The sequence below is a fragment of the Acinonyx jubatus genome, chromosome B3 (genome assembly GCF_027475565.1).
Source record: "Acinonyx jubatus isolate Ajub_Pintada_27869175 chromosome B3, VMU_Ajub_asm_v1.0, whole genome shotgun sequence".
In the NCBI taxonomy this organism is placed as follows: domain Eukaryota; kingdom Metazoa; phylum Chordata; class Mammalia; order Carnivora; family Felidae; genus Acinonyx; species Acinonyx jubatus.
The window spans coordinates 111461206-111487384 of record NC_069386.1 but is presented as its reverse complement, the minus strand read 5'-3'; the positions used below and the strand labels follow the sequence as shown (position 1 = coordinate 111487384).

At 40.8% G+C, this 26179-nt stretch overlaps 1 protein-coding gene across 8 annotated transcripts in view; it reads left to right on the top strand.

Moving 5' to 3' along the window:
- The window catches only part of ZFYVE26 (zinc finger FYVE-type containing 26), a 92583-nt gene that overhangs the window by 1323 nt on the left and 65081 nt on the right, over nucleotides 1-26179 (top strand). For all 8 annotated transcript variants that reach the window (XR_008299487.1, XR_008299486.1, XR_008299484.1 and 5 more), the window contains exons 3-16: nucleotides 1245-1323; nucleotides 6150-6239; nucleotides 8102-8624; nucleotides 8996-9126; nucleotides 9710-9874; nucleotides 10022-10110; nucleotides 11069-11232; nucleotides 15713-15916; nucleotides 17165-17776; nucleotides 18016-18102; nucleotides 20586-20654; nucleotides 21367-21518; nucleotides 23648-23849; nucleotides 25049-25312. Coding sequence is in view for 2 of the 8 variants with exons in the window: in XM_015068431.3 (XP_014923917.3) it covers nucleotides 1245-1323; nucleotides 6150-6239; nucleotides 8102-8624; nucleotides 8996-9126; nucleotides 9710-9874; nucleotides 10022-10110; nucleotides 11069-11232; nucleotides 15713-15916; nucleotides 17165-17776; nucleotides 18016-18102; nucleotides 20586-20654; nucleotides 21367-21518; nucleotides 23648-23849; nucleotides 25049-25312 (2831 nt within the window). In the remaining 6 variants the exon portion in view is untranslated. The remainder of the gene's footprint in view (nucleotides 1-1244; nucleotides 1324-6149; nucleotides 6240-8101; nucleotides 8625-8995; nucleotides 9127-9709; nucleotides 9875-10021; nucleotides 10111-11068; nucleotides 11233-15712; nucleotides 15917-17164; nucleotides 17777-18015; nucleotides 18103-20585; nucleotides 20655-21366; nucleotides 21519-23647; nucleotides 23850-25048; nucleotides 25313-26179) is intronic.

Sequence of the window (26179 nt, the reverse complement as noted above, 5' to 3'; positions counted from 1 at the left end):
ATATAAATAAGGTTTACATTCACAAAATGTGCAAAAAAATACAGAGTAACCTTCCCCAGCTTCCCCCAATTGCAATATCTCATATACCTATTGTACAATGTCAAAATCAGGAAATTGACATTGGTATATTACTGTTAAGTAGATTACAGACCTTATTCAGTTTTCACCATTTTTTTAATGTGCATTTGTTTTTATGTGTGTAGTTCTGTGCAATTTTATCCATGCACAGACTCATGTAATACCAATAAAAATCAAGCTGCAGAACTCTTGCATCACCACAAAAGAATTCCCGTACTTCCTGGGAATACCTCTTTGTATTTTGAACCCTCCTTTTACCCTGGCAACCACTGTTCTCTATCTAAATTTTTAATGAAGCTCTTCCTGGCAGTGCTATTAACAGCTAGTGGTATAATAGTTAAGTGTGCTATTTAGTCTTTCCCTCACTCTTCCTTACTTTGGCAGCTATATTATATTGTATTAGTATGTAGAGAGTAGAAACTTAGGTGATTTTTTTCCCTTAAATTTGGGTTCTAGCCAGGTTCTATCTAAATTACTAACTTTGAAAAAACCCTTATGAATTCCTGTAACCCTGTTTTTAGCCTAGAGTTAATAAATTTTTATGAAATTCCTTATTTTCTTTAAGACTACTTGACTCAGTTTCTGTTTTCAACAATATACTTTAGAGAGCTTTGCTTTTTATGGTTTTCTATGTAATGTTTAAAAATAATAAAAATAAAAAGCGCCTGGGTGGCTCAGTCTGTTGGGCATCCGACTTCAGCTCAAGTCATGATCTCCCGGTCCATGAGTTCGAGCCCTGCGTCAGATTCTGTGCTGACAGCCCAGAGCCTGGAGCCTACTTCAAATTCTGTGTCTCCCTCTCACTCTGCCCCTCTCCTGCTCACGCTCTGTCTCTCTCTCTCTCTCTCTCTCTCTCTCTCTCTCTCTCTCTCAAAAATAAATAAAAACAATAAAAAATTAAAATAATAATAATAAAGACTAGATAGGGAGGTAGAGGCAGGGGTGAGACTTTTTTCCTTTTTTTTTTTTTTTAATGAAATCTAGCGCTGTTCTGGTTCTAGTTTTATTGATCTATCATATACATTTGAAAATTTCTCATTAGTACAATGTCATGCCTGTTTAGGTTTAAAACAGACTGAGCAGTGAAATCCCAATCTTGGATCACAAAAGAGAAAAGGTCAGTAGAAAGTCTTTGTTCAGAAATTCTTTCTTTTTACATTTTTCAGATGTGGACAGGACATCAACCCTCAAAGATTAGCCTGGATCTGGTTTCTTGTATTGGAAAAATGGTTCTCCCAGGAAAAGGTAAGCAGGTTTATATTCAAAGTTTTTCTGAGGCCAACACTGAGAAGAACTTGGAAGTAGCTTTAAGATTTCCTTTTTATCTGTTACTTCCTTTATTATGAGGCTTGTCATATTCCCCTCTCAGTATTGAAAGTGAGAATGGCTTGAGTTTTTATTGCTGTTTCCTTACCTAAATTTATTCATTAATCCACCAACATACATTGGTGATATGATTTTGTTAGATACCACTGTGAGTCTTGTACCTGAACAGAACTTTGCAAACCTCAGTGAAAGTGACAACATAGCAAATAAAGTATGAACCTCATAATACTCAAGTAATAGAGAATAGGCTGAGCCGAAACCTGGTTGTTCTTCCAAAAAGCTCATTTTAACTAGTCCGGTGCAGTGAAAGCTTACAGATTTAAGCCTCGTTAATTAATAATTTAATAATCCACATGAATTAAACTAAAAGTTACCAAATATAAAAACACAGTGTGCAGATTTAGTGAAAGAAACCTTATAACGAAGTGCTTTTTAAAAAAAAAAAGAAAGATTGCCATTAAAAGCCTTTTTAGAAGTATATGATAATTATCAGAAATTGCTATCCATTGGAGGAATTTCTCTGAGACAATTTTGTATTAAGCCCCAGAATTTAAGATTTTTATTTTTTAAATTTTTTTAAGATTATTACTTTGAGGGAGCAAGAGAGAGAGTGAGTGGGAGAGAGATGGAGAGAGAGAGAGAGAGAGAGAGAGAGAGAGAGAGAGAATCCCAAGCAGGCTCTGCACTGTCAGTACAGGGTTTAAACTCACCAACCAGGAGATCATAACCTGAGCCGAAGTCAAACACTTAATCAACTGAGCCACCCAGGTGCCTGTAGACTTTAGGATTTTAAAGTGAGGAACTTCTGACCCAGAAGAGAAATGAAGAAATGACTGGCCCGGGGTCACACCATAAAGTTAGTTGGCAAAACTAAGGCTGGAACCAAGATCTTCTGACTTTGAATCCCCAGCCTACTGGTTTTTCCTGCTGAACATTATTTTTAGCCTTATGGACTTAAAAGCCAGAAACCATAAATTCTGTTTTGTAAATGTAAGTCAGCCTAATTTTCTTCTTTACTCCCCTCTATCATTAGAATTAATTTTGCTTTTAGTTCCAGTTTTGCCTAACACTTCTCTTTCTCCACATTGCTATCAAAAAATACAAGAAATTACTAATCTAAATGTATTTTTTGTCCAGGCTTTTCCAAGTCTAAAAAAAGAAAAAAAAAATGACAAAAAGACTAGCCAGGAGAGGGAAAAAAGAGAAGCAAAATTAAAAAATAAGCCCAGAATGATTAAGTTAGCTATCATTGCAGATCTGAAAGGGAAAACTTGAGTTAAAATATTCAGAGTGTCTTCAGAGAGAAAAAGAAAAAATGTCTGTTGTTATTGACTAAAGATCGTTCTAGTCCAAGTATGGAATTTGTTAAACCAAGTGAACTTTCTCCTCACTGAAGGGCATTTACCTACTTTATGGCTACTTTGTTGCTTATTTTCTGTACAGTTGCTCAACCAGGTGGTTGATTTCACTTCCATGGCTCCTTAGCACAGAGTAAGAATAGTTCTTGTTTTTCCAAACATCAAGATCATTTGGTCTTAAAGCTTCAGTGCCTCAGTTATTTAAACAGTTGTGGGAATGGTTTAAACTTTAAGCAAGGACCTCAGTCTTACCTCTTTTACAAGGACTAAGATTGCAAATGGGTTCTTAAGAATAGTTCCACAAGACCAGTTGCTGTCCCAGAGTGGCCTTTATCTTTTAGGGGACTTGCTGGCTGCCTCTCCTTTTCCAGTCTCCCACCTTCTGTCAAAAGCTGACTTTTTAAATGTTTATTTTTGAGAGAGCACGAGCAGGGGAGGGACAAATAGAGGGGGACTCTGCACTGACAGCAGCAAGCCCCGATGCAGGGCTCAAACTCACAAACCAGGAGATGGGGACCTGAGCCAAAGTGGACACTCAACAGACAAAGCCACCCTGGTGTCCGAAGCTTCCTTTTTAATTATTACTTGAAACAGTGGTTCCATTTTCCCTTTTCTTCATCCGCTTTTGCCTTTTGCCTTTGTATCTTGCGGTGATTTATCTCTACATGTGGAAGCATGTTTGCAAAGATTTAACTGCAGAGATGTTCACTGCATGCTGCTTCTAATAGAGGAAAACTGGAAACAACTCCGATGTCCACAGTATAGGATTGGTTAATCTGTTTGTAAAATATCATGCCACTATTAAAATTATGTGGTAAATGAGCTTTCAGTGACATGGAAGGATGTTCATACTGTACTATGTGAAAAAAATTTTTTAGAAAACTATACATTTGAGATGTGTGCATAGAAATGGTCTGGATGCCCTTAGACCACAGTATTAATAGAAGCTCTCTTTCAGTGGGAAGATTTGGAGCATGTATATGTGTGTTTTCACTTGCCTATTTCCATATTTTAATTTTTCTGCATTGAACACACCTTGCTTTGATAGTAAGATCCATGCTTAGAAACATGGAGCAAATTCTTCCCTGTTTTAGAAATGTTAGTCATTTATGACCCTGCATAAAGTATTTTCACCAGTAAAATAATTAAAAGCTAATGAGTCTTTAGGATTCTAGATTAAAGTCCTAATATCTTAACCAGGTTTTTTTTTTTTTCAAAGGCCTGCTGTCTGGACATCTTATCTATTCCTTTCTTTTAGTCCTCAATAGAAGAATTTAACCTTTAGCTTTCCAGCATGAATTTTCTTCACCAACTTCAATCACTAGCATTATATAAGCATTCAGATGGCATAGGTGCATGAGAGAAGGATGCGGTAAGAAGAAATAGGGTTTTACACCACAAACACACCAGATCATGTTAGCCTGTGACATGATGAATGGCACTTGAGTAGAGTATGATCTTGTGTTCTAAACCCACTCCCCTCCCCCCACACACAAACGATCTTGCAGGTGCTTCTTGCTTGAGATAGGAGACTTTACCGTAAAATATGACTCCCGGAGGGGTGCCTGGGTGGCTCAGTTGGTTAAGTGTCCAACCTTGGCTCAGGTCATGATCTTGCAGTTTGTGAGTTCGAGCCCCACATCGGGCTCTGTGCTGACAGCTCGGAGTCTGGAGCCTGCTTTGGATTCTGTGTCTCCCTCTCTCTCTGCCTCTCCCCTGCTCACACTCTGTCTCTCTCTCTCTCAAAACTAAATAAACATTTTTTAAAAATTAATTTAAAAAATATGACTCCTGGAACCTTTAATCAGCCATGTGATTTATAGGTGTCTTTAAAGCAGTGTTTGTCAGGATTAGTCCTAGATTTTACTCTTATTTGTATTTGTGTCTGGAGAAAGGGAAACTATAATTTTAGTTTTATGAACCAGGTAAAGCAAGTTACTGTGAAACAAGCAGGTCCAGGAAGAGTCAGGGGCTCTTTCTTTCATACATCAGTCTTCTCTGGTGGCATGTCTCATTAACAAATATTTGATGGGATCACTTTTGCATACTTGAAATAATTAGAAAATACTTCGTAACCATTTCATCTTTAGTAAAGGTTGTTTTTAGGGGCACCTGAGTGGCTCATTCGGTTAAGCACACAACTTTGGCCCGGATCATGATCTCACAGTTTGTGAGTTCAAGCCTTGCATCAGGCTCTGTCCTGACAGCTTGGAGCGTGGAGCCTGCTTCAGATACTGTCTGTCTGTCTGTCTGTCTCTCTCTCTCTCTTTTTCTCTCTCTCTGCCCCTTACTCGCTCATGCTGCGTCTGTCTCTCAAAAATAAATAAACATTAAAAAAAATTTCTTTAATAGAGACTTGGGGCACCTGAGTGGTTAAGTAGGTTAAATGGCTGACACTCGGTTTCAGCTCAGGTCATGATCCCACAGTTCATGAGATCAAGCCCTACATTGGACTCTGCACTGACAGCACAGAGCCTGCATGGGATTCTCTCTCTCTCTCTCTCTCTCTCTCTCTCTTTCTCTCTCTCTCTCTCCCCTCCCCCCATCTTTCCCTCTCTCTGCTCCTCCCCTGCTCATGCTCTATTTCTCTCTCTCAAAATAAATAAATAAACTTAAAAAAAATAAGATATATATATATTTAAGCCATAGGTTTGTTTGATTTAAAGATTAACTAAATTTTTTTTTTTAATTTGTAAAAATATGACCGGGGTGCCTGGGTGGCTCAGTCAGTTGAGCGTCCAACTTCGGCTCAGGTCATGATCTCACGGGTATGAGTTCAAGCCTGGCGTCGGGCTCTGTACTGACAGCTCAGAGCCTGGTGCCTGTTTCAGATTCTGTGTCTCCCTCTCTCCCTGCCCCTCCCCCACTCATCCTCTGTCTCTCTCTGTCTCAGAAATAAATAAACATTAAAAAAATATATGACACACAGTACCTGGCATATAATAAGTGTTTAATAAACATTAGATCTCTTCCTCTTTCCTATTGTTTTCCACCTTATAATGAATATCAAAAATGGGTTTGGACCAAAAGAGGATCATGTGGGCCATACTTTCCCAAGCTTACTCATGACTGGGTGTTTGGACACCACAAGGACATTTCTTTGAAAAAGACCTCATATGACAGAAAAGTCACATGAAATGAGCAAAGCTTGGAATTTGAGGCTAATCAGAGTAGGAGTTAAATGTTAGTATTTAAGAGGGATATGCATCCAAATTTAGCTGTTTTTATTTAGAGAAAAAAAAAGCATCTCAAACATATCCAAGAATTTAGTGGTTAAAAGTGCTTTATCTTAGAGAAGCAGCAGAAATAAGACTAACTGAAGAGAAATATTATTTGTTAACAAAGAATATGCCTAATCTCTATGCTTCCTTCTTATGATTCTTCTAGAAATTACTCCCAAGTGTTTTCCGGAGAAAGCTTGAGTTTCTTTTATTATCAGAAGACCTCCAAAGTGACATTCCTGAGGACATCCTCAAGGTAAGAGAGTGCTGGGGAGCTATCTGCCTAGGGTTACTATCACTCGATAAGCTCAGCTCCCAAGGATCTAGCAGAGATAGGTCCCAAGGAGGTTGGCTATACTCTGTTCTCAGGCAAGACCAAGCTAGGTACATGTCCCTTTCAAGAGAGCTCAGAATTGGAATAAACTTACCTGATTTTAGAATTCTTAGAGTTGGATTGTCCAGAAGTACTAAGTATAACTGGGGATTAAAGGTGTTGTGTTTTTTTTTTTTCTTTTCATGGGAAAGGAATACATAACTTGGATTTAAGCTGGATGTTTGAATTTTTCACCAGTGTATCATAGGGAATATAAAGGGAGGAAGGAATTAGTGTTTGTTGAATACCTCTTCTATAACAGGTGCATTGAATGTGGTAATCCTCAAAACAAATTTCTGGGGGCAGATCAAACTAAATCTTAACTATATCTAAGGTGCCTGAGGTATGCTCTGACGCTCAGTACTGATTTTCTTCATGACCTGGCCACCAGCTAATTAAATACATATTAGCAGTAGGATTTAAGGTAGGGACTTACACTTGTATTAGGTCAAAGACCCATGACCCTGTGACCATCTTGGAAGCAGTTCATGAAGAAGCATCCCTCAGTACTGTCCATAGGCATGGTGCTAACGCGTGAGAAATCACCTACTGCTCCGTCCTCTTTTCTGCCTCTACCCTAACCCTGCAAACAGATTAGAGACTGTAGAGGTTCTTGCCTTAAAAAAAATTTTTTTTAATGTTTGTTTTTGAGAGGGAGAGAGAGACACACACAGAGCATGAGAAACGAAGGGGCAGAGAGAGAGAGGAAGACATAGAACTCAAAGCGGGCTCCAGGTTCTGCGCTGTCAGCACAAAAGCTGGCACAGGGCTCAAACTCATGAACTGTGAGATCATGACCTGAGCCAAGGTCAGACGCTCAACCAACTGAGCCACCCAGGCGTCCCGTAGAGGTGCTTACCTTTAAAGGCTTACCATCTAGTCAGGGAGAAAGACTAATACACACATGCCACAATTGTGGACTAAACCAGATGGCACTAATTTTGAGTACTTTGAAAGCCCAATAAAGAGGGAGAGTTGTGTGAGTTGGAGGTACGGGGAAGATTTGTTTGTTTGTTTGTTTCAAGTTTATTTATTTATTATTTTTTTAAGAGACAGAACACATGTGCATATGCAGGGGAGGGATAGAGAGAGAGGGGGACAGAGGATCTGAAGTGTGCTCTACACTGAACAGCAGAAAGCCCAATGTGGGGCTCAAACCCATGAATCGTGAGATCATCACCTGAGCCAAAATTGGATGCTCAACCAACTGAGCCACCCAGGCACCCCTTGGGGAAGACTTTAAAGGATGAGGAATGGGGTATACCTCAAAGGATGGCTAGGATTTAGAGCAGAAGTTAAAAACTGGTATATAATGTTCTTTTAAAAGTTCAATTTAAATGCCATGAGAGTGGGCATCATGTCTCATGCCCATTTGTTACCAGCGTGGTCTATCAATTTGCAGCCCTTGATTTAGATCTACAGTGCACATTTTGGAGGTGGTGAGGGGGGACTAGCTTGAGAATGGAGGCCTTGGGAGATTGAGTTATCTCTTTGCCTCAATCTTTTTTGCCTCAATCTCTTCATTTGTAAAATGATGATAATAGCAGTGCCTTGCTCTTGTAAGGGTTAATTTGATTTTTCTATGTAAAGGGCCTGGCAGGAAGTAACTACTACAGAAGTGTTTGCTACTGCTACTATTATATACACGTGCATATTTCTACCGAAAAGGGGAAAGCTTCAAGGCTTATAAATGGTAACATTCTAGACATGCCTCCCATGGATCCCTCTCTTCATCCTCTATTTAGGAGCTATATGAGGCCCTAGCACAAGATTCAGGAGGCCCTGTGCTTGATGGAAATCAGAGGCGGGATAGCTGGACCCCTCGGCTCAGCTCAGAAGCCGTCTCTGTGCTCTGGGATCTTCTGAGGCAGTCTCCCCAGCCAGCACAGGCCCTGCTGGAGCTCCTGCTTAGCGAAGACGACGGCACTGGCCTCTGTGGCTGGCCCCTGCAGAAGGCACTGGTGGACTTCATTCGAAGGGCGCTTCAGGGTGTGCAGGGCTCCGCCACTGGGCCCCCTGGTGAAGTAGATGCTATCTATGGAGCCCTGCGGACTCTGCATTGCCCTGCAGAGCCTCTCGAAGTTGAGCTGCATCTCCTTTGTGAGGAACTACTGGAGGCCTGCAGGGCTGAGGGAAACCCCCTGCAGGAGGAGCGGGTGCTCAGCTGCCTGCTCCACAAGGCAGGACGGAGCCTGCTATCCCTGTATGGCCATACTTACGCAGAGAAGGCCGCAGAAAAGCCAGCGAGGACCATACCCTCGGGAAAAGGTGTGTTCCCTTTGCTGCTTCTCCTTGTGTCTTGGTAATTCTGCTGTACCTCTGAAGTTCCTCTAGGCTAGTGCCTTCCAAGTTGCTCAGGAAATCTAGGAAAAATGATAAGGTGTTCTTCTGTAAAAGTACAGGTTTTGTAGTCCAAGATGGAATGGAGGAAAAAAATAACAAAGTAATAACAATAGCAGGAAAGAGCTTTTCAGAAGCTACTGAGAGAAATTAAAGAGTCTTTAAGATAGAAGCACAGAAAGCCTGGCTTAAGTTTTTAAAAGCGTGAATTCTCACGTCTGGTGGTTTTTCAAATGGGCTTTAGCTTAGGAAAGAAGAGCTTCCTGTTCCCTGGTAACCCTGTCTGGTTTGATTTTTAGTCTCCCCCGATCATCTAGATCCTGAGCAGGCAATGCTGGCCCTGTTCTCCAATCCTGACCCAGCCCAGGCTTGGAAATCAGCCTATTTCTACTGCTTGAGCAACAGCAAGCACTTCCTCGAGCAGATCCTGGTAAGTCAAACGTATTCATTCTCCATCACAGAAGTACCGAGGGATTCTCTATAGACCTTTTCGTTTCTCCTTTCTCTCCCACTCATTTATCTAACACAAAGCAGTCTAATTAGTGATGTGTCATTGGGTGTGTCCATCCCACAGTCCCAGGGGAAAGAAGGCTCTGAGAACCAGTATCATTGTTAATTAGAACTGCAGTCATTTTATATCCGCTCTTTGGTGGGGACTAAGATGTTGGGTATGTATAAGCTTTCTGGAAGGTGTGAGGAAGAAAAGACTGTGGCAGCAATATGTTGCCTAGCTGACGGGAATTTAATCCGTCTAACCTTCTCCTTCCAGACCGCAGCCAAGCTTTAGTTGAACTCAACAGGTATTTATTAACCTCATCCTGTGCCAGGCACTGTGCTAGGACCTGGGGTTACAACAGAAGTCAGTCTCTGCCTTCTGAGAGCTTACAGTGTGAACGTTTTGTCTTCAACTGGCCACTTTTTTCATTGTCCGGCATCTCCCTGCTCAACTAAAGCTTTCTACCCTGAGTGGCAGGTCCACAAAACTCCTTACAGCAGCCTCCGTCGGCTTACAGGTGACGGCACTCACGCTGCTGAAAGAGGAAGACTTCCCAAGTCTTGGCTGCCTACTCGACAGAGAATTCAGGCCTCTCAGTCGACTGCTCGTGCTCCTGGGCTGGACACACTGCCAGAGCCTAGCATCAGCCAAGAGTCTGCTCCAGACACTCCACAGGACCCAGGTAACTCTCATACTGCAGTGTGAGCTACTCCAAAAGTGAGTGATACCAGGCTTTGAGGTGAGGCAGAATGCAGGAGCCTGCGGTCGGTCACAGTCCCTGACCCCAGGTTCCTGACTCAGCATCTCTTCCTTCTCCATGTCAATGCAGGACCAGGGCTGTGACAAGCTCCTCAGGGATGCCTGTGATGGGCTGTGGACTCACCTAGAGGTCCTGGAGTGGTGTGTACAGCAGAGCAGGTACAGTCCTGTGCGGCCAGCCCCCTTCCCACCATTGGGCACACTTGATCCCATGCTCCACACATGTGGCCATTTCAAGCCACCTTCCACATTGACGTTTGAGTTGACAGCATTGACCAGCAACTAATAATCGTTCCAGCTATTAAGCCAGGAAAGAAACATAGGTAATGATTATCTTTACCATAGCGATGAGACTAAAACTAAAGGAAACTTTGAGGATGACGGTGATAAAAGGAACAAAAGCACACATTTCCTGAGTACTTACTATATGCCAGACATTGCTCTGAGCCTTTTCAGTGGATGATTTCACTGAAGCCTCACAATAGTTCTGTGAGGCAGATGCCAATATTGCCCTCCTTTTAAAGGTGGAACAACTTAAGCCTAGAGGTGTTGAATATCATGCCTAAAGTGACACAGCTAGTAAATGTGGTCCACGTCCTTAGGCATGTGTTATCCTGGATCACAAGTTTATTATTCTCAACAGCTGCATATTGAACTATGTGCAAAGCTGTGCTTCCCTGGTAACTTAGCCTTAGATCTTCCCATGATCCAGGTTCATGTTTTGTTCTTCACACACATGACCAACACTTCCTAAAGTAGAGTAGGCAGAAGAGGAAGTGGCCTTACTCAAAACAAAGCAGAGAAGCTTGGGTCAGCTCTTAGCTACGAAGAGTATGGAAATTGGGAAGCCTAATCTATAGGCTCTTTCTAGATCCTACTGACCAAAAAGGCCCTTTCTAGGTCCTTTCTGGATAAGTACAGCTGACTCGGTGGATGTACTTTCCTAACAGTAAATAAATGCTCTGCTGTATCCCAGACCAACTAGAATTTAGTGTTAAGGGAAATGAACCTATGCTGTATTGGGCCAGAGAGAAAGAACGAGAGGGAATAGAGATGGTCTTTCTTAGAGCAATTCTTTAAACTGACTCTCTTCCATCCTCTCAATTTTGCCCTTCAGCAACCCCATACCAAAGAGAGATCTCTTATGTCATTTACATGGTGGAGACAGCCACTCTGTGCTGTACTCTCTCCATCACCTTACCAACCTTCCAGCTCTCAGGGAGGAAGATGTTCTCAAGCTCTTACAGATGGTGCCAGCCAAGGACCCCCAGCAAGAGCATGGTGAGTTGGCGATGGAGTGACTTGGTCAAGCTTCCCTCTTAAGATAGTCCTACACCAGTTTCTTTTAACACAGGATTTATCTAGATGTGATCTGTCAAGGTGGGTGGTCCAGCAGACACCTGCTAAATTGTCTGTATTTGCCCCAATCAGATTATGAGATGTTGGGTGCATACCTCTCCTTTCTCAGTGAGGTATAGGGAATTCTACGAGAACAGTCCCATAGAAACCTTTGTACTTGTGGAACCATCGCAGGAACCACTCATATACCTTCATCCCAGTGAAGCAGAATTAGGACCTGCTCTCTGAGTTTGTCATTCACACTGTCATTGACAATATTTATGCAAGTTCTTGGTGAATCTTTCCGTGCTTTATAAGCTTTCTCCTAGCAGGTTCTATGCTTCCTTTCCCTCTCGTCTCTTCTTCATAATGTACTAAACACATGAAGTTTAGAAGAAAGACTTGCCTAAAGCAATAATAAAGCCTTGTTTTAGCCTTGGATCTCTGCTTAAAACTCAATTCTTTTTGCTTCCAAAAATCACTTTATAACATAGAACACAAGCTAGGGACACTTAGCTTTCAGAGAAACTAATGTTTTCATGTGTCAATAGATGTTTCTCAACCTATATGTTGCTTTGATTTACTTTTTAAAAGGACCTGCCACTAATTGGAAAACCAGTGTTACTACATTCTATATTTTTTTCTGGAAAAGTAGGCAATTTGTTTACCAGATTTCCTAAAGGAACTAGAGCTGTTTTCGACATACACGTACAAAAGGCTTCCAGAGAAGTATTTTAAATCGGATTCCTGGTGACCCACCAGGACACATGTAGAACTTGAACTTGGAAAAGGCAAAAGAAGACATTAATAGAACTGGGATTAAGCTGAGGCAAGAGAGGCATCTGGGGTACAAAATATAAGGAGTTACTCACTCTCAGGGTCATGCAAGTACTTGCAAGTCCTGGCCCTGATCAGTAATGCCATATTGAGGCCAGGGGCATAGAACAGTATCGGTCTTATTCTTCATATCACCCTGATCTTGGTGAAGCTGAGGTTACTTCCTGGAAGAAGTAATCACTAGGAAGTATATACATAAACGGGTTTGTTGCAACATCATAGTAGCAAAGCATCCCTAAGTACTGTATGCCCTGCCCAAGAAGAATCCCTAGGGAAGGGATTCATTCAGTGGAACTCTGCAACCATCAGAAATTTAGTCCTTGAAGGAATATAATCAAATGCTTGTACTATAATATTTAAGAAGTAGGAAAATTAAATAGTGCATAAAATATCATTACAGTCAATTTAAATACATATCCACATATGTATGCAAAACTGTTAAAGGCCTTACACCAGAACGTAACAATGGTTATATTTAGCTGGTAGGATCATGGGTAATATTTCTTTTCTTCTTTTTTGCTTTACTACATTTAATGCTTTTCTTTTTTTGAGCAGGTTGTATGTTTTTCTTTTAATGCAACAGATTTCTATATATTAATTTTGTATCCTGCAACTTTACTGAATTAATTTATCAGTTCTAATAGCTTTTTGGTGAAGTCTTATGGTTTTTTTATATATAGTATTATCATGTCATCTGCAAATAGTGAAAATTTTACTTTTTCCTTACCAATTTGGATGACTTTTTTTTTTCTTGTGTGATTGCTGTGGCTAGGACTTCCAGTACTATGTTAAATAAAAGTAGTGAGAGTGGACCTCCTTGTCTTGTTCCTAATCTTAGAGGAAAAGCTTTCAGTTTTTTACCGTTGAATATGATGTTAGTTGTGGGTTTTTCATATATGGTCTTAATTATTATGTTGAGGTGTGCTCTTTATAAACCTACTTTGTAGAGAGTTTTTATCATGAATGGATGTTGTGCTTTCTTAAATGCTTTTTCTACGTCTGTTGAGATGATCCTATGGTTTTTATTCTTTCTTTTGTCAATGTGATATATCACGTTGATCGATGTGTGAGTATTGAATCACGCTTATATCCCTGCTGGAGTTAAATCCCTCTTGATCATAGTGAATACATTTTTTCTAATGTATTATTGGATTCAATTTTATATTTTGTTGAGGATTTTTGCATCTATGTTCATCAGAAATACTGGCCTGTAATTTTCTTTTCTTGGGATATCTTTATCTGGTTTTGATATCAGGATAATTCTGGACTTATAGAATGAATTTAGAAGCTTTCCTTCCTTTTCTGGTTTTTGTAATAGTTTGAGAAGAATAGGTATTATTAACTCTTCTTTAAATGTTTGCTGGAATTCACCTGTGAAGCCGTCTGGTCCAGGATCTGGGAGTTTTACAATTACTAATGAAGTTTTATTGCTAGTCTGTTCAAATTTTCTGTTTCTTCCTGATTTAGTTTTGGAAGGTTATATGTTTGTAGGAATTTATCGATTTCTTCAGGGTTTGCCAATTTGTGGGCATGTAATTTTTCATAATATTCTCTCATATTAAACATAAACGACTATGGTATCAGTTGTTTCTTCTCCTTTGTTTCTGATTTTATTTATTTGAATGCTGTCTAGCTCGCTCTCTCTCTCTCTCCCTTTTTTTTTTTTTTTGATGAGTGTGGCTAAAGGTGTATCAATTTTGTTCATTTTTTTGAAGAACCAGCTCCTGGTTTCATTGATATATTTGTTCCATTGTTTCTTTAGTCTCTATTTCATTTATTTCTTCTTTAATCTTTATTATTTCCTTACTTCTACTGACTTTGGGCTTTGTTCTTCTTTTTCTAGCCCCTATAAGTGTAAAGTTGGTTGTTTATTTAAGATTTTTCTTATTTCTTGAACTAGGTCTGTATTGCTATGATCTTCCCTCTTGAAACAGGTTTTTCTATATCCAATTTGGGACCATTGTGTTTTCATTTTCATTTGTCTCCATGTTTTATTTCCTCTTTGATTTCTTGGTGGTTCTTTCATTGTTTAGCAGCACGTTACTTAAGCCTCCATGTATTTGTGTTCTTTCCAGATTTTTTCTTGTGGTTGACTTATAGTTTCATACCATTGTGGTCAGAAAAGATGCAGGAAATGATTTCATTGTTTTTTGATTTTACTGAGACTTATTTTGTGGCATAACATGTGATTTATTCTGGAGAGTTTTCCATGTACACTTGAAAAGAATGTGTATTCTGCTGTTTTGGGATGGAATGTTCTGAATGTATCTGTTAGATCCATGTGGTCCAATGTGTCATTCAGAGCCGCTGTTCCCTTGTTGATTTTCTGTCTGGTGATCTGTCCATTGATGTAAGCGAAGTGTTAAAGGCCCCTACTGTTAGTGTATCATTGTCAGTTTCTTCCTTTATGTCTATTAATAGTTGCTTTATGTTTTTAGGTGCTCCAGTGTTGGGTGCATAAATATTTACAGTTATTGTATTCTCTTGTTGGATTGTTCCCTGTATCATTATGTAATGCCTTTCTTTGTCTCTGGTTACAGTCTTTGTTTTAAAGTCTATTTTGTCTAATATAAGTATTGCTACCCCAGCTTTCTTTTCACTTCTGTTTGCATGGTAAATGGTTTTCCATCCCCTCACTTTCTTTTTTTTTTTAATTTTTTTTAATGTTTTTATTTATTTTTGAGACAGAAAGAGACAGAGCATAAGCAGGGCAGAGACACAGAATATGAAGCAGGCTCCAGGCTCCGAGCTGTCAGCACAGAGCCTGATGTGGGGCTCGAACTCACAGACTGTGATGTGAGATCTTGACCTGAGCTGAAGTCAGACGCTTAACCAACTGAGCCACCCAGGCACCCCGCCATCCCCTCACTTTCAATCTGCAGGTGTCTTTAGGTCTGAAGTGAGTCTCTTGTAGGCAACATATAGATGGTTTGAGCAGGTTGTATTTTTGCTATGGAAAGAATTAGGGACAGATTAAAATGTCAGAAACCCACACTGTCAGCTCAGAACCCTCACAAACATGAGATCGTGACCTGAGTTGAAGTCGGACGCTTAACTGCGCCCCTAAAAAAAAAAATTTTTAAGGAGAAATTAGAGAATTAGAGTACAAAGAATTTCAACAGTTTGTGATTTCTTGATTTCTGCTTTAGTAGTTTCTTAAAAATGTCAAATATTTGTTTCTAATTTTTTGTTGCCTTTACTCTCATTACTCAGTCTAAATGCATTTTAAGCCTATCTCTTGTATAATGTGACACTAGGTAGACTAAATATTAATTTGACATTTTAATTTTTTTAAAAAAGAAAACAGGTATTTTAAGAAATATAAGGGAAAGATTTGTTAAATGGCCATGAAGGCTACAGTGAACAGCCATGTAGAAGGGAAGCTGCTGGGAAAAGGAAACAGAGGGACTGCACGTTGATATTGATTGGAGGAAAGGGCCCAGAAAGGGTGCAAGTCAAACTGACAGCAAGAAGAGAGGATGAGAACACTGAGCCTGAAGTGCAGTGTGTCTTTGCTTCAGCCACACTTGCAGCTCCTGCCTGAGATACCCTACTGTGATGTTCTGCCTGTTTCTCTACAATTCAGATTCAGCCGATGCCCCAGTCCCTGAGCACCTGAGCCGGTGTCAGAACCTGACCCTGTACCAGAGCTTCTGTGCCATGAAGTATGCCATCTATGCCCTCTGTGTGAACTCACACCAGCACTCCCAGTGCCAGGAATGCAGAGAGAGCCCTTCTGAGGACCTGGCCTTGGCTGCAGAGCCAGCAAATGATTCTGTCTCCTCCCCAGGTACAGCACTTCTCCCCCGAACCCCCTCGCTCACATAAGCTGGTAACAGCCTGTCCCAGTGAGTTCTTCGTGGGATTGGGAGGTGGCCTTGGTTTTATTATGCCCAGGAATAATTTCTTCCATTTATCAGCCCGAGTGAATCAAAAGGACATGGAGAAAACAAGTGATTTGCTAAGTTCTAACGGAGTCTGTTCACATAGTATATTATTTTCCGAATGCTTTTTTTAACTACAACCCACAGTGAAAATAGCATCTTACATCACATTCCTGTTTGCACTTAGGTATATAATTTACATGATATATATGTGTGTGTGTGTGTGTGTATATATATATATATATATATATATATATATATATATATATATATACATAAAAGATATATATGCTAAGTTTTAGGAAATAATACCCTTCGAAGTGGAGCACAGTCTTGATATATTTCTGTTCTTTCTTTTTTTTTTTTAATGTAGCTCTCTGAGTCAATATCATGGGTCACAACCTACATTATGACAGAACCTCATGTTTTATCCTGTTTCGTTTTTCTTAATAACTTATAATTCTTTAACTTGCCCTCTGTGACTAGGGGTCAGTTTTCTCTCCCATGCAGCTTTGGAATAGACTTGCACTTCTGAGAATGGTATTTAAGAGATCTGGGTAGCTCGTGATCACCTTTAGTGTAAGACTGAATGCAAGTAGAATTGAGGGATGAGGAGTCTCCGTGCTACCTTCATTCCGAGAACTGAAATACAAAGTGCTTGTCAGAGATGAGGAATCATATGTATATTTTTTTTTATTTTAGAGAGAGAGGGCACATGAGAGAGGGAGAGGGACAGAGGGAGAGACAAAGAGAATCTTAAGCAGGCTCCATGCCCAGAGCAGAGCTTGACACAGGGCTTGATCTCACGACTCTGAGATCAGGACTTGAGCCGAGATGACCTGTTCCGAAATCAAGAGTCTGACGCTTAACCAACTGAGCCACCCAGGCACTCCAGGAATAATATTTAAAGAACAGAAACAAAATGATGAGTGTTCAGTAAGCTGTACTTTTAATTATGGTAGCAAAATCTTTCCACAAATCATGAAAAGACAGGGCTGACTAGCCTCATATTTTTCTGACTATAACTGCTTCCCTTAGTCATCAAAAAATGAAAGAGTTAAAGTTGTGAGAATGGTTGAGTCTGGCAAGTAATGTTTCTAATATTTGCATTTTCTCTCTTTCTCTGGCGTCTTCTCTCACACATGCTTCTTTAGGTGCTTCAGATCTCTTCTCAGCATACCTGGCCAGATGTCAACAGTATCTGTGCAATATTCCTGACTCTTTGTGCCTGGAACTTCTAGAAAACATCTTCTCATTGCTCCTCATCACCTCTGCCGATCTTCACCCAGAGCCTCACCTGCCTGAGGACTATGCTGAGGATGATGACGTTGGGAGGAAGGGCCTGATAGATTTGAGGTCACCATCAGAGAGCCCTCAGCACATAGCACAACCTGAGAAGAAGTCAGAACGGGGTGGCCAGGGAGTCCCCAGGAACCTTGCTTCTATAATCCCAAGCTGTCTGAAGACAGAGCCAAAAGACAGTTCCCCAGAGCCCCATGGGCACAGCTTTTTGGACCTAAAGCACTTTACTAGTGGTATCAGTGGGTTCCTGGCTGATGAATTTGCAATAGGGGCCTTCCTCAGGCTTCTCCAGGAGCAGCTGGATAAACTCAGTAGCCACAACCCCCCTGAGAAGCCAAAGCTGCCAGAAGGCCAGAGCTGCTCTGGAAGCAGAGACGGACTGCAGAGCCGCTTGCACCGGTTTTCCAAGGTTCTTTCTGAGGCCCAGTGGAGATACAAGGTGGTATCAAGCAACCAGGGCTCAGGTGAGAGCAGATGGAGAGCCAGTGGGTCCTGAAAGTGAGGAAGGAAAAATATCCCAGGAATGTGGGAGAGAGCAAGGAGTATGTGGGAGTCACACCTTAACTCAGGGCGTATTACCGTAGCAACCAGTGTTAGAAACCTGTCTCAGAGCCTGTCCAGATCTTCTCCTACCAGTGACCCCAGGAGATGGGTCAAATCAAAATTGAACACTCTCCCTGTGACCTGTTGTTTGCCGTTTCAGAGGAACAACCTTCCCGAAGATACCGGCCCATTGCCACACGGCACCCAAGTCTCCGCCGGGGGCGTCGGACTAGAAGGAGCCGGCCAGGTAATCTGAAGAGCTCTCCCCACGCCTCATTCCGATGCACCAGGCAAGTGGGATGCTCCACTTGTCTAGTATTCTTTAAAATAAAGCACATGATCCAAACAAACACAAGGGATCTAAGATTATCCTAGACCCACTCCCCCAAGGTAACCTTGCTAATAGTTTCCTTCCAGAAATTTCCCATGCAATATAAGCATATCCCACATTTTATATATACAGATGCGTCATACTGTATTTACCGTTACATACTGAAAGCCTTGATTGTATTTTTCACTTACATGCTTTTAAATACACAGATGTATCATACTATGTATTGAGACCTTTTCTCCCCTTGTAATTTAAAGACTGCTTAGCATTCCATGGTTATATATACCCTTTGTGGACATTTAAATTTTTTCCTGTTTTTAACTCTTAAAAATAATGCTGTAGTAAATAACCCTGTATATATGTCTGTTCATACATACATGTCTGTGTGACTATATCTATAGGATAAGTCCCTAGCAGTAGAATAGCAAGGTCAAAGATATTATGGATATAAAATATGGATATTAAAAAATTGCCTTAAAAAAAGGTGGACCAATTTATATTCCCACCAACTATACATGAGTGCCTATTTGCACATGCATTCATCCAAAATGAGTAGTATCAATTTGAAAAAAAATCTTTGCCAGTATTATTAATATGATAGTGGTTTTTATGTTTTATGTTTAGTATTTTAATATTAATTTTTAGCTTGAAATTGAATGTTTTTTCATGTATATATTGGCCATTTATATTTTTCTTTGGGCTGCCTGTTCATCTCTAAGGTCCATATTTTCGGTTGGTTTGCTTTCTTACTGAATTGTAAGAAACTTTTTACACGTTAAGAAAAAATTCTGTCATGTGCTACAGTTTTTTTCTCTATTTTGTCTTTAGGTTTCGATTATGAGTTTTTCTTAAGGAGTTTAAACAGGATCATTATTCAGTAGTATTACATTTTTAGATATTCAATTTTCCATTATGGTTTTTGGTGCTGGCTTTTAAATAATTAAGGGAAAGGACACCTGGCTGGTTCAGTCGATGGAACATGCAACTCTTGATCTCAGGGTTGTAAGTTCAAGCCCCAAATTGGGTGTAGAGATTACTTAAAAAGAAAAAGTCTTGGGGCACCTAGGTGGCTCAGTCAGCTAAGCATCCGACTCTTGATCTCCGCTCAGGTCGTGATCTCACAATTCGTGAGATCAAGCCCCATGTCAGGTTCTGTGTTGATAGTGTAGAGCCTGCTTGGGCTCTCCCCCTGTCTCTCAGACCCTCCCTGCACATGCCGTGCATGCTGTCTCTCAAAATAAATAAATAAATAAATAAACTCTAAAAACCTTAAAAAGCTTTAAAAATTAAGTTAAATATAAATAAGTTAATAAGTAAATAAGTAAATAAACAACAAAGTATTCATAAGAGCTTCCTATGTGCTGAACAATGCTAGGTAGCTTGAGGGTTGTGAATGAGCCATGAACCAGGACTTTGCCTTCAAAGAATTTGTAAATTACCTGTATTGACAGTATATATGAAAAACTTAAACTGTACTGAGGAATGGCCCGAAGAAGGAATCTCTTAGAAGAGATCAGCATAGTCTACAATTTAGGGAAGGGTTAGAGAGAGAAGTTTCAGAAGAGTTGACTCTTGCACTGAGCTCAGAAGAATGAGTAGGCTCTAGCTAAGCAGCAATGAAAAAAGTGAACATACCAAGTAGGGTGGAGGATACCACACGAGAAACCTTCAAACTTCAAGACTGAGTTGTTAAGACCCTTAAGCTACCCAGCTAATGGGTTTGAGTCAAAATAGTTTGCATCCACTTGACCCATCCAGCCCAAGAACGCACAATTTATCTTCTCTTTCCTACCACTGTCTGTTCCTTTCCAAACAGAGAACCAAGGAGCCTCCTATGCATGGTGCTGATAGCACCCTCCCATGACCACACTAAACAATAGCAAGCCTCCATTCACAAGCCCTAGCACTTTGGAAAGCAGGTGTTGAGAAGAAGCTTTCCTCCAGGGCTTTAAATATCATGGCCTTTGGCAGACTGGGTCTTATACTTGGTTACCTACCTTTTCAAGGATACCTTTTTCTATGTCAGAAAATTTTGTGGCCCTCCTTTGCACCCTACCACTTCCTGGTATTAATAGTTGTGCTTCTATTTTCTCAGAATATTGACAGTGCTTACTAGCAGATTGGGGTTGCTGGCCCCTAGAAGTAACTTGTGGCTCTAAGACCCACAGGTTGGAAGCCACTGGTATAAGCTACAACCCATATGAACACGAGGGCCATATTAAGCCCACCCTTCACCTTTGGTCTGTATAAACTTGTGTTTGCTGTAGAAAGAGCACAGATGTAATAGTTACCCATCACCCTCTCACTCTTACTACCCAGACCTTGGCTTCAAGCTGACCTCTCACTTTCCACACTATAAGGAACTGATGGTTGATTCTCTCTCTTCCTAATACCTCTAGATGGCCGGGACAAAGGTTCCAATCCATCCCTGGAAAGTACAAGTAGTGAGCTGAGCACAAGTACTTCAGGTATGAGGGTCCCAAGCAGTTACCAACTTCAAGCGACTTTGCCCTGATACAGAGTTGCCCTACACCATGGTGTAAAATCCTGCACTAAACAGTTCATGCCTGTGTTCAAGAAGGTTGGTTCTAAGAGATGCAAGCTTCCAGTTACAAGATGAATAAGTCCTGGGGATGTAATACACTGCATGGTATTAGAGTTACCAGTACCGTATTCTATATTTGAAGTGGCCAAAAGAGTACATGTTAAAAATTTTATCACAAGAAAAAAGCTTATAACTAGGTATAATGATGGATGTTAACTTATTTTGGTGATCATTTCACAATATATACATATATAAAGTCATTATGTTTTACACCTAAAACTAATACAGTGTTATCTGTCAACTATATCTCAATTCATTTAAAAAAAGAAGAAAAAAGTTAGTTCTGCAGAAGGCCAAACAGATTTCAGCGGGGAAGAGGGGAAAGACTGTTTTACCATCAGTTGAGTCACCCATCAGCAGAAACAGAGGTGAATAACCCAAGAATGGTCCTTAAGTCTTATATTCAAAGATGATAGCATAGGTTTGCCCTTCAATTGTGGAAAAACTAAGCCCCATTTACAGAACTTTTAGAGAAGGACCTTGAAGATATAAGAGCCTGGTGGGAAGTGTCGGCACTATAGTTTTCCCTCAATTTCTAGTGCTTCCTTGGCACCCACATTCTTGTGTCCCAACAGAAGGAAGTCTGAACACTGTGTCTGGAAGGAACGAGCTGGATGGCCGATTGCAGCCTCAGTCTCAAAGTTCAGTCATCCCCATGATGTTCTCTCCACCTGAGTCACTGCTGGCATCCTGCATCCTCCGGGGGAACTTTGCAGAAGCCCACCAGGTAAGGGGAGTACACGTGTGGCAGGTATTAGCTGCCCAGGCTATACCTCATCCTAGTAAAGAATACTAAGGCAGCCTGTAGCTGTCCAGGGCCCGTGGGGCTTCAGGTAAAGCTAGATGTGTGTGCAACCAGAGCCTCTGGGAGCACCTGCGGGGGTATCCATGTATCAAGACCCAGTCCTCACCGTTGTGGATTTCAAGATTCATCCTGGAGATTTAAGCTCTTGAACCATTGGGGTTTTCTCTTAAACAGTGTTTTAATAAGATAAAAGAAAATATTTAGCCACAATTCCATCACTTCAAAACATTTTTTTTGTTTCTTTCCTTGAACACCTTCAGTGAACACATATGTATTTTCATATGGTGAAAAATCATAATACAGACAATTTTTTTAATTTTTTTAATGTTTTAATTTATTTTTGACACAGAGAGAGAGAGAGAGAGAGAGATAGAGCATGAGTGGGGGAGGGGCAGAGAGAGAGGGAGACACAGAATTTGAAGCAGGCTCCAGGCTCCAGGCTCCAAGCTGTCAGCACAGAGCCTGACGCGGGGCTCAAACTCACGGACTGCAAGATCATGACCTGAGCCGAAGTCAGATGCTCAATCAACTGAGCCACCCAGGCGCCCCTACAGACAATTTTTAATAACTAGAATGCCAATTCACTATGCAAGAAGTAGAGGGGGTACCAAACTAGGATGTTCATGTTATATAGGGAAAAGTACAGGTAGAGGTCAGAAAGACTCTTACCCTGTCTGAAATTTGATATCCTCATTGGAAAATTGGAGTGAAATATACTACCTGCTTGTCCTACCTCATGGGAATGTTAAGAGGATTATGTACAAGCTCTGAGAAATGCAAGAATCCTCTACAAAAAATTGCTTAAATTTAATAGCATAAAAATCTATTCTGGTTTTTAAAACTCTCTTGGTATATTTATCACACTTGGGCTGGTCCCTTAACACATAGTTCAGAATTTTTCTTTCACATGAGTTCAGTTGTTGAGGAATAAATTGAGGAGAAATCTAGGTGGTGGGAGAATCTTGGTTTAACTTCCTCTGATCATTTTAGATCCCATACTTGAATGATAGTGATAATTCTGACCCTCTGGGGGAGAACAGGACCCTTGCTAACCTTTCTTACACCCAAATCCAGAGAGGAAATCAGCCAGGACACCCCACCTTCCCACCTCCAAGAGGATTTACTCCTAAATGTTCTCACCTCCTCTTCCTTTCCTGGGGCCTTGACCTTCTTTTCTTTTCTTTTTTTTTTTTTTTTAAATAAAATTTCTATTTTCTTAAGCTGGTTACAGAGTAAGTCATGAATATTGTAAGAAACTACCAAAAAATATTAATAGGTATTAACCCTGTTGTCCAGAATTACCAATTTTAAAGGTAAAGTGTATTTTTTGCCAGTATTTTTCCAAGTTATGCATGACTTTTCTATAGCCAAGATTATTGTGAGTCTAAAACTTTACATAGAGCCTTTTTTATGTTTGCCTTATAACTGATTATAGTGACCTCACAGTAGTCTGATCAAGTAGCTGCATTTGACCATTCTCCTGTTACTCAACATTAGATTCTTTTCAACCATGGAATAGTTGTAATAAATAGTGACAAGATTATCACCTTTAGACATTAAGTCTTTTGAATTATTTCCTTAAGAGTTTCTGATAAAAATTACTAAGTCAAAGACTATACACATTTTTAAAACTTTATAGATTGTCAAATTGCTTTTCAAAAAAGATTATGACAGTTCATTCTACCACCACTCCATGAGGGTTTATTTTTACAGTTTGTCATTGTGATAGAAGCAACACGGTATTAATGTTTCTTAAATTCCCTGGATTACTGGTAAGGGAAAATATTTTTCATCTATATAGGAGTCATATGTATTTTTTCTTTGAAATTATCTACATCTTTTGCCTATTTTCTACTGGGGCTCTAGTGGCTTTCTTGCTGACATTTATGAGTTATTCCTATATTTGATCCAATCTTCTAATATTCGGTTCTCTCACAAGCCTACAAAGCAGATGTCTTGGGGCCATAGTCTGATATTGGGCAAGATCTCATATTTCCAGAGTCCCCAACTCTGCAGCACCAGCACAACCCATGCTTGCTGTCCTGTGGCAGGTGGTGTTCATGTTCAACCTGAAGTCCTCGCCCAGCTCAGGGGAACTGATGTTTGTGGAACGCTACCAGGAGGTGATCCAGGAACTGGCCCGGGTAGAGCACAAGATTGAAAACCAGAACTCAGATGGCGGGAGCAGCACCATTCGGAGAACAGGCAGCGGCCGCTCGACTCTACAAGCCATCGGCAGCGCAGCAGCAGCAGGTGCCACAAGGGCGGTGAGGGCACTGGAGGAGGGGGGGTACCAGGGGAAAAGCCACCAAATCACAGGCTCCTCATAAAGGTGAGCAGAAATCCAGAGCAGGACACTTGCCTTGAAGCATAGCAGTCCTGACACACACAGAGTCGGTCTCTAGCTGTGCCCAAATTCCCTAAGCTGGGTGGTCACATACCTGCCCCTTCAGCTACTCCGTTAAGCTCTTCCTGTGGGATTTAAATGGAAGAGTGTGAACGCCATTTCCCCCATGTGTTTTTGATGGCCACTAGCTTGGGCTCCGGGCAATGGTTAGGAATTTGTTTCCTTCCTATCTAGTTATTCAGAGAGAAAGCGTGTTACTTTACTTTTCCATAAAGCAAAGAAGCTGTGTATCATGCCAACAGCCTGGGCTTCACAGGCCTCAATGCCCAGCATTGGCAGCAGTGCAGAAGCTCATCCTTTCAATATTTCTTGAGGGCAGAACCCTACCCCACATTTCCATGCCTCTTCCTGACCTAGGTTCCACATATCAAGTACCATCACACATTGCTGCTCTACATTCTCCCAGAAATTCTCTGTACCTAGTCAAAAGAATGTATGCACATCCTTTTTGTTTTTAATATAAATGGGCTTTTAAGAATAAGTACTGTTTTCTACCTTTTGGGTTTTTTTTTTTTTTTAGCAATGCATTTTAGAGATCTTTTCTGATTAGCACACACAGAGTCACCTCGTTACTTCTCAGCTCCCTTCTTTAGCTCCCATTGGGAAGAAGCCCCCAATCATCTCTACCATTTTGAGTTTCTCTGGGTCTTCCTTTATGTAACATTGTTTTCATGCCATAAGACCAGGCTGTAATGATGGTACTAATATGCATAAAAGATAATGCCATGCAGAAGGATCTCAAACATTTTTTTTTTTTATTTTAAGTTTATTTATTTTGAGAGCGCAGAGGAGGGGCAGAGAGAGAGGGGGAGAGAGCGAATGCCAGGCAGGCTCCGTGCTGTCAGCGTGGAGCCCAGTGTGCAGGGCTCGAACTCACGAACTGTGAGATCATGACCTGAACTGAAACCAAGAGTTGGACACCTAACCAACTGAGCCACCCATGCACCCCTCAAACATTTTTTTTTAAATAACTACTTTTCAAAATACAAGTGGTAGTAAGAATCATCTTAACCTCTTGCTTTTTACTCCACTGCTGGGTGTCCAGGAATGGTATTTTACTCCATCTCTGATGTGACTGACAAGCTACTCAGCACCGCTGGAGAACCCATCCCCACCCTCCAGGAGGACTTTTGGATAAGCAACACCCTGGTGGAGCCCACTGCTCCCCTGAGAGAGGTTCTGGAAGACCTCAGTCCCCCTGCCATGGCTGCATTTGACCTAGCTTGCTCTCAGTGCCAGCTCTGGAAAACCTGCAAGCAGCTCTTAGAAACAGCTGAACGACGTCTAAACATTAGCCTCGAGAGCCGGGGTGAGTGTGCTTCTTTAGCTGTATTCCTTAATTCTCAAATGGGGGGATGGGTTTCTGAGATGCTTGATAAATTGGATTAGAAGAAAATGCTTTTTGGGGTAGGAGAGATAGGGAAAAAGGATTATTAGTTAATTTCCTCATGTCCAATTTGGTGGCTTAAATATAGTCTGAGAGTTTTGTCTTCTTAACAGACTTGGCAGTCTGCAGTAATTTAGGGAAATTCTTTTCTGGTTTATAGATAAATTCAAGGAAGAAATATATATTCAAAAATGATGTAAGTGGAATTTGTGCCTTCAGACTGCATGCCTCCTGAAGAATGAACCCCACTTAATCTAAAACCTAGAACAGTCTTGAGTTCGTAAACCAGGTGTAAGGGAATATTTCATGGATCACAGTTAGAGGGAGGATTGTACCTTGGGTTAATAATGTCCCAGAACGTGTATATTGAATTCTTGGAGGAATTTGGTATATGAACGTAGAGGGATGTGAAGAATTAGGCAAAGTTCCACTCTCCACCCATCCGTGATACACCAAACGTTGGACAAAGCACCTCTCTCTCAGTAGTAAGGAGAGATGAAAGGTGAATAGGTCATGATATAAGAGCCACTCCTAGGTTCAGTGATTCATTAGGAGAAGTTAAAAAACTCAGCATGTAGTCATACTCTTGGCTAAGATTTATTGCAGCAAAAAGATACGCAGCAAAATCAGCAAAGGGAAAAGGCTCATGGGATAAAGTCCAGAGGAAGCCAGGCATAGCTTCCAGGAGTCTTCTCCCTGTGGACTCACACAGGATGTGCTTAATTCCTCTAGCAATGAGCTGTGACAAGTGTATCCAAGGAAGCTCAGAGACTCAATGCCCAACGTTTT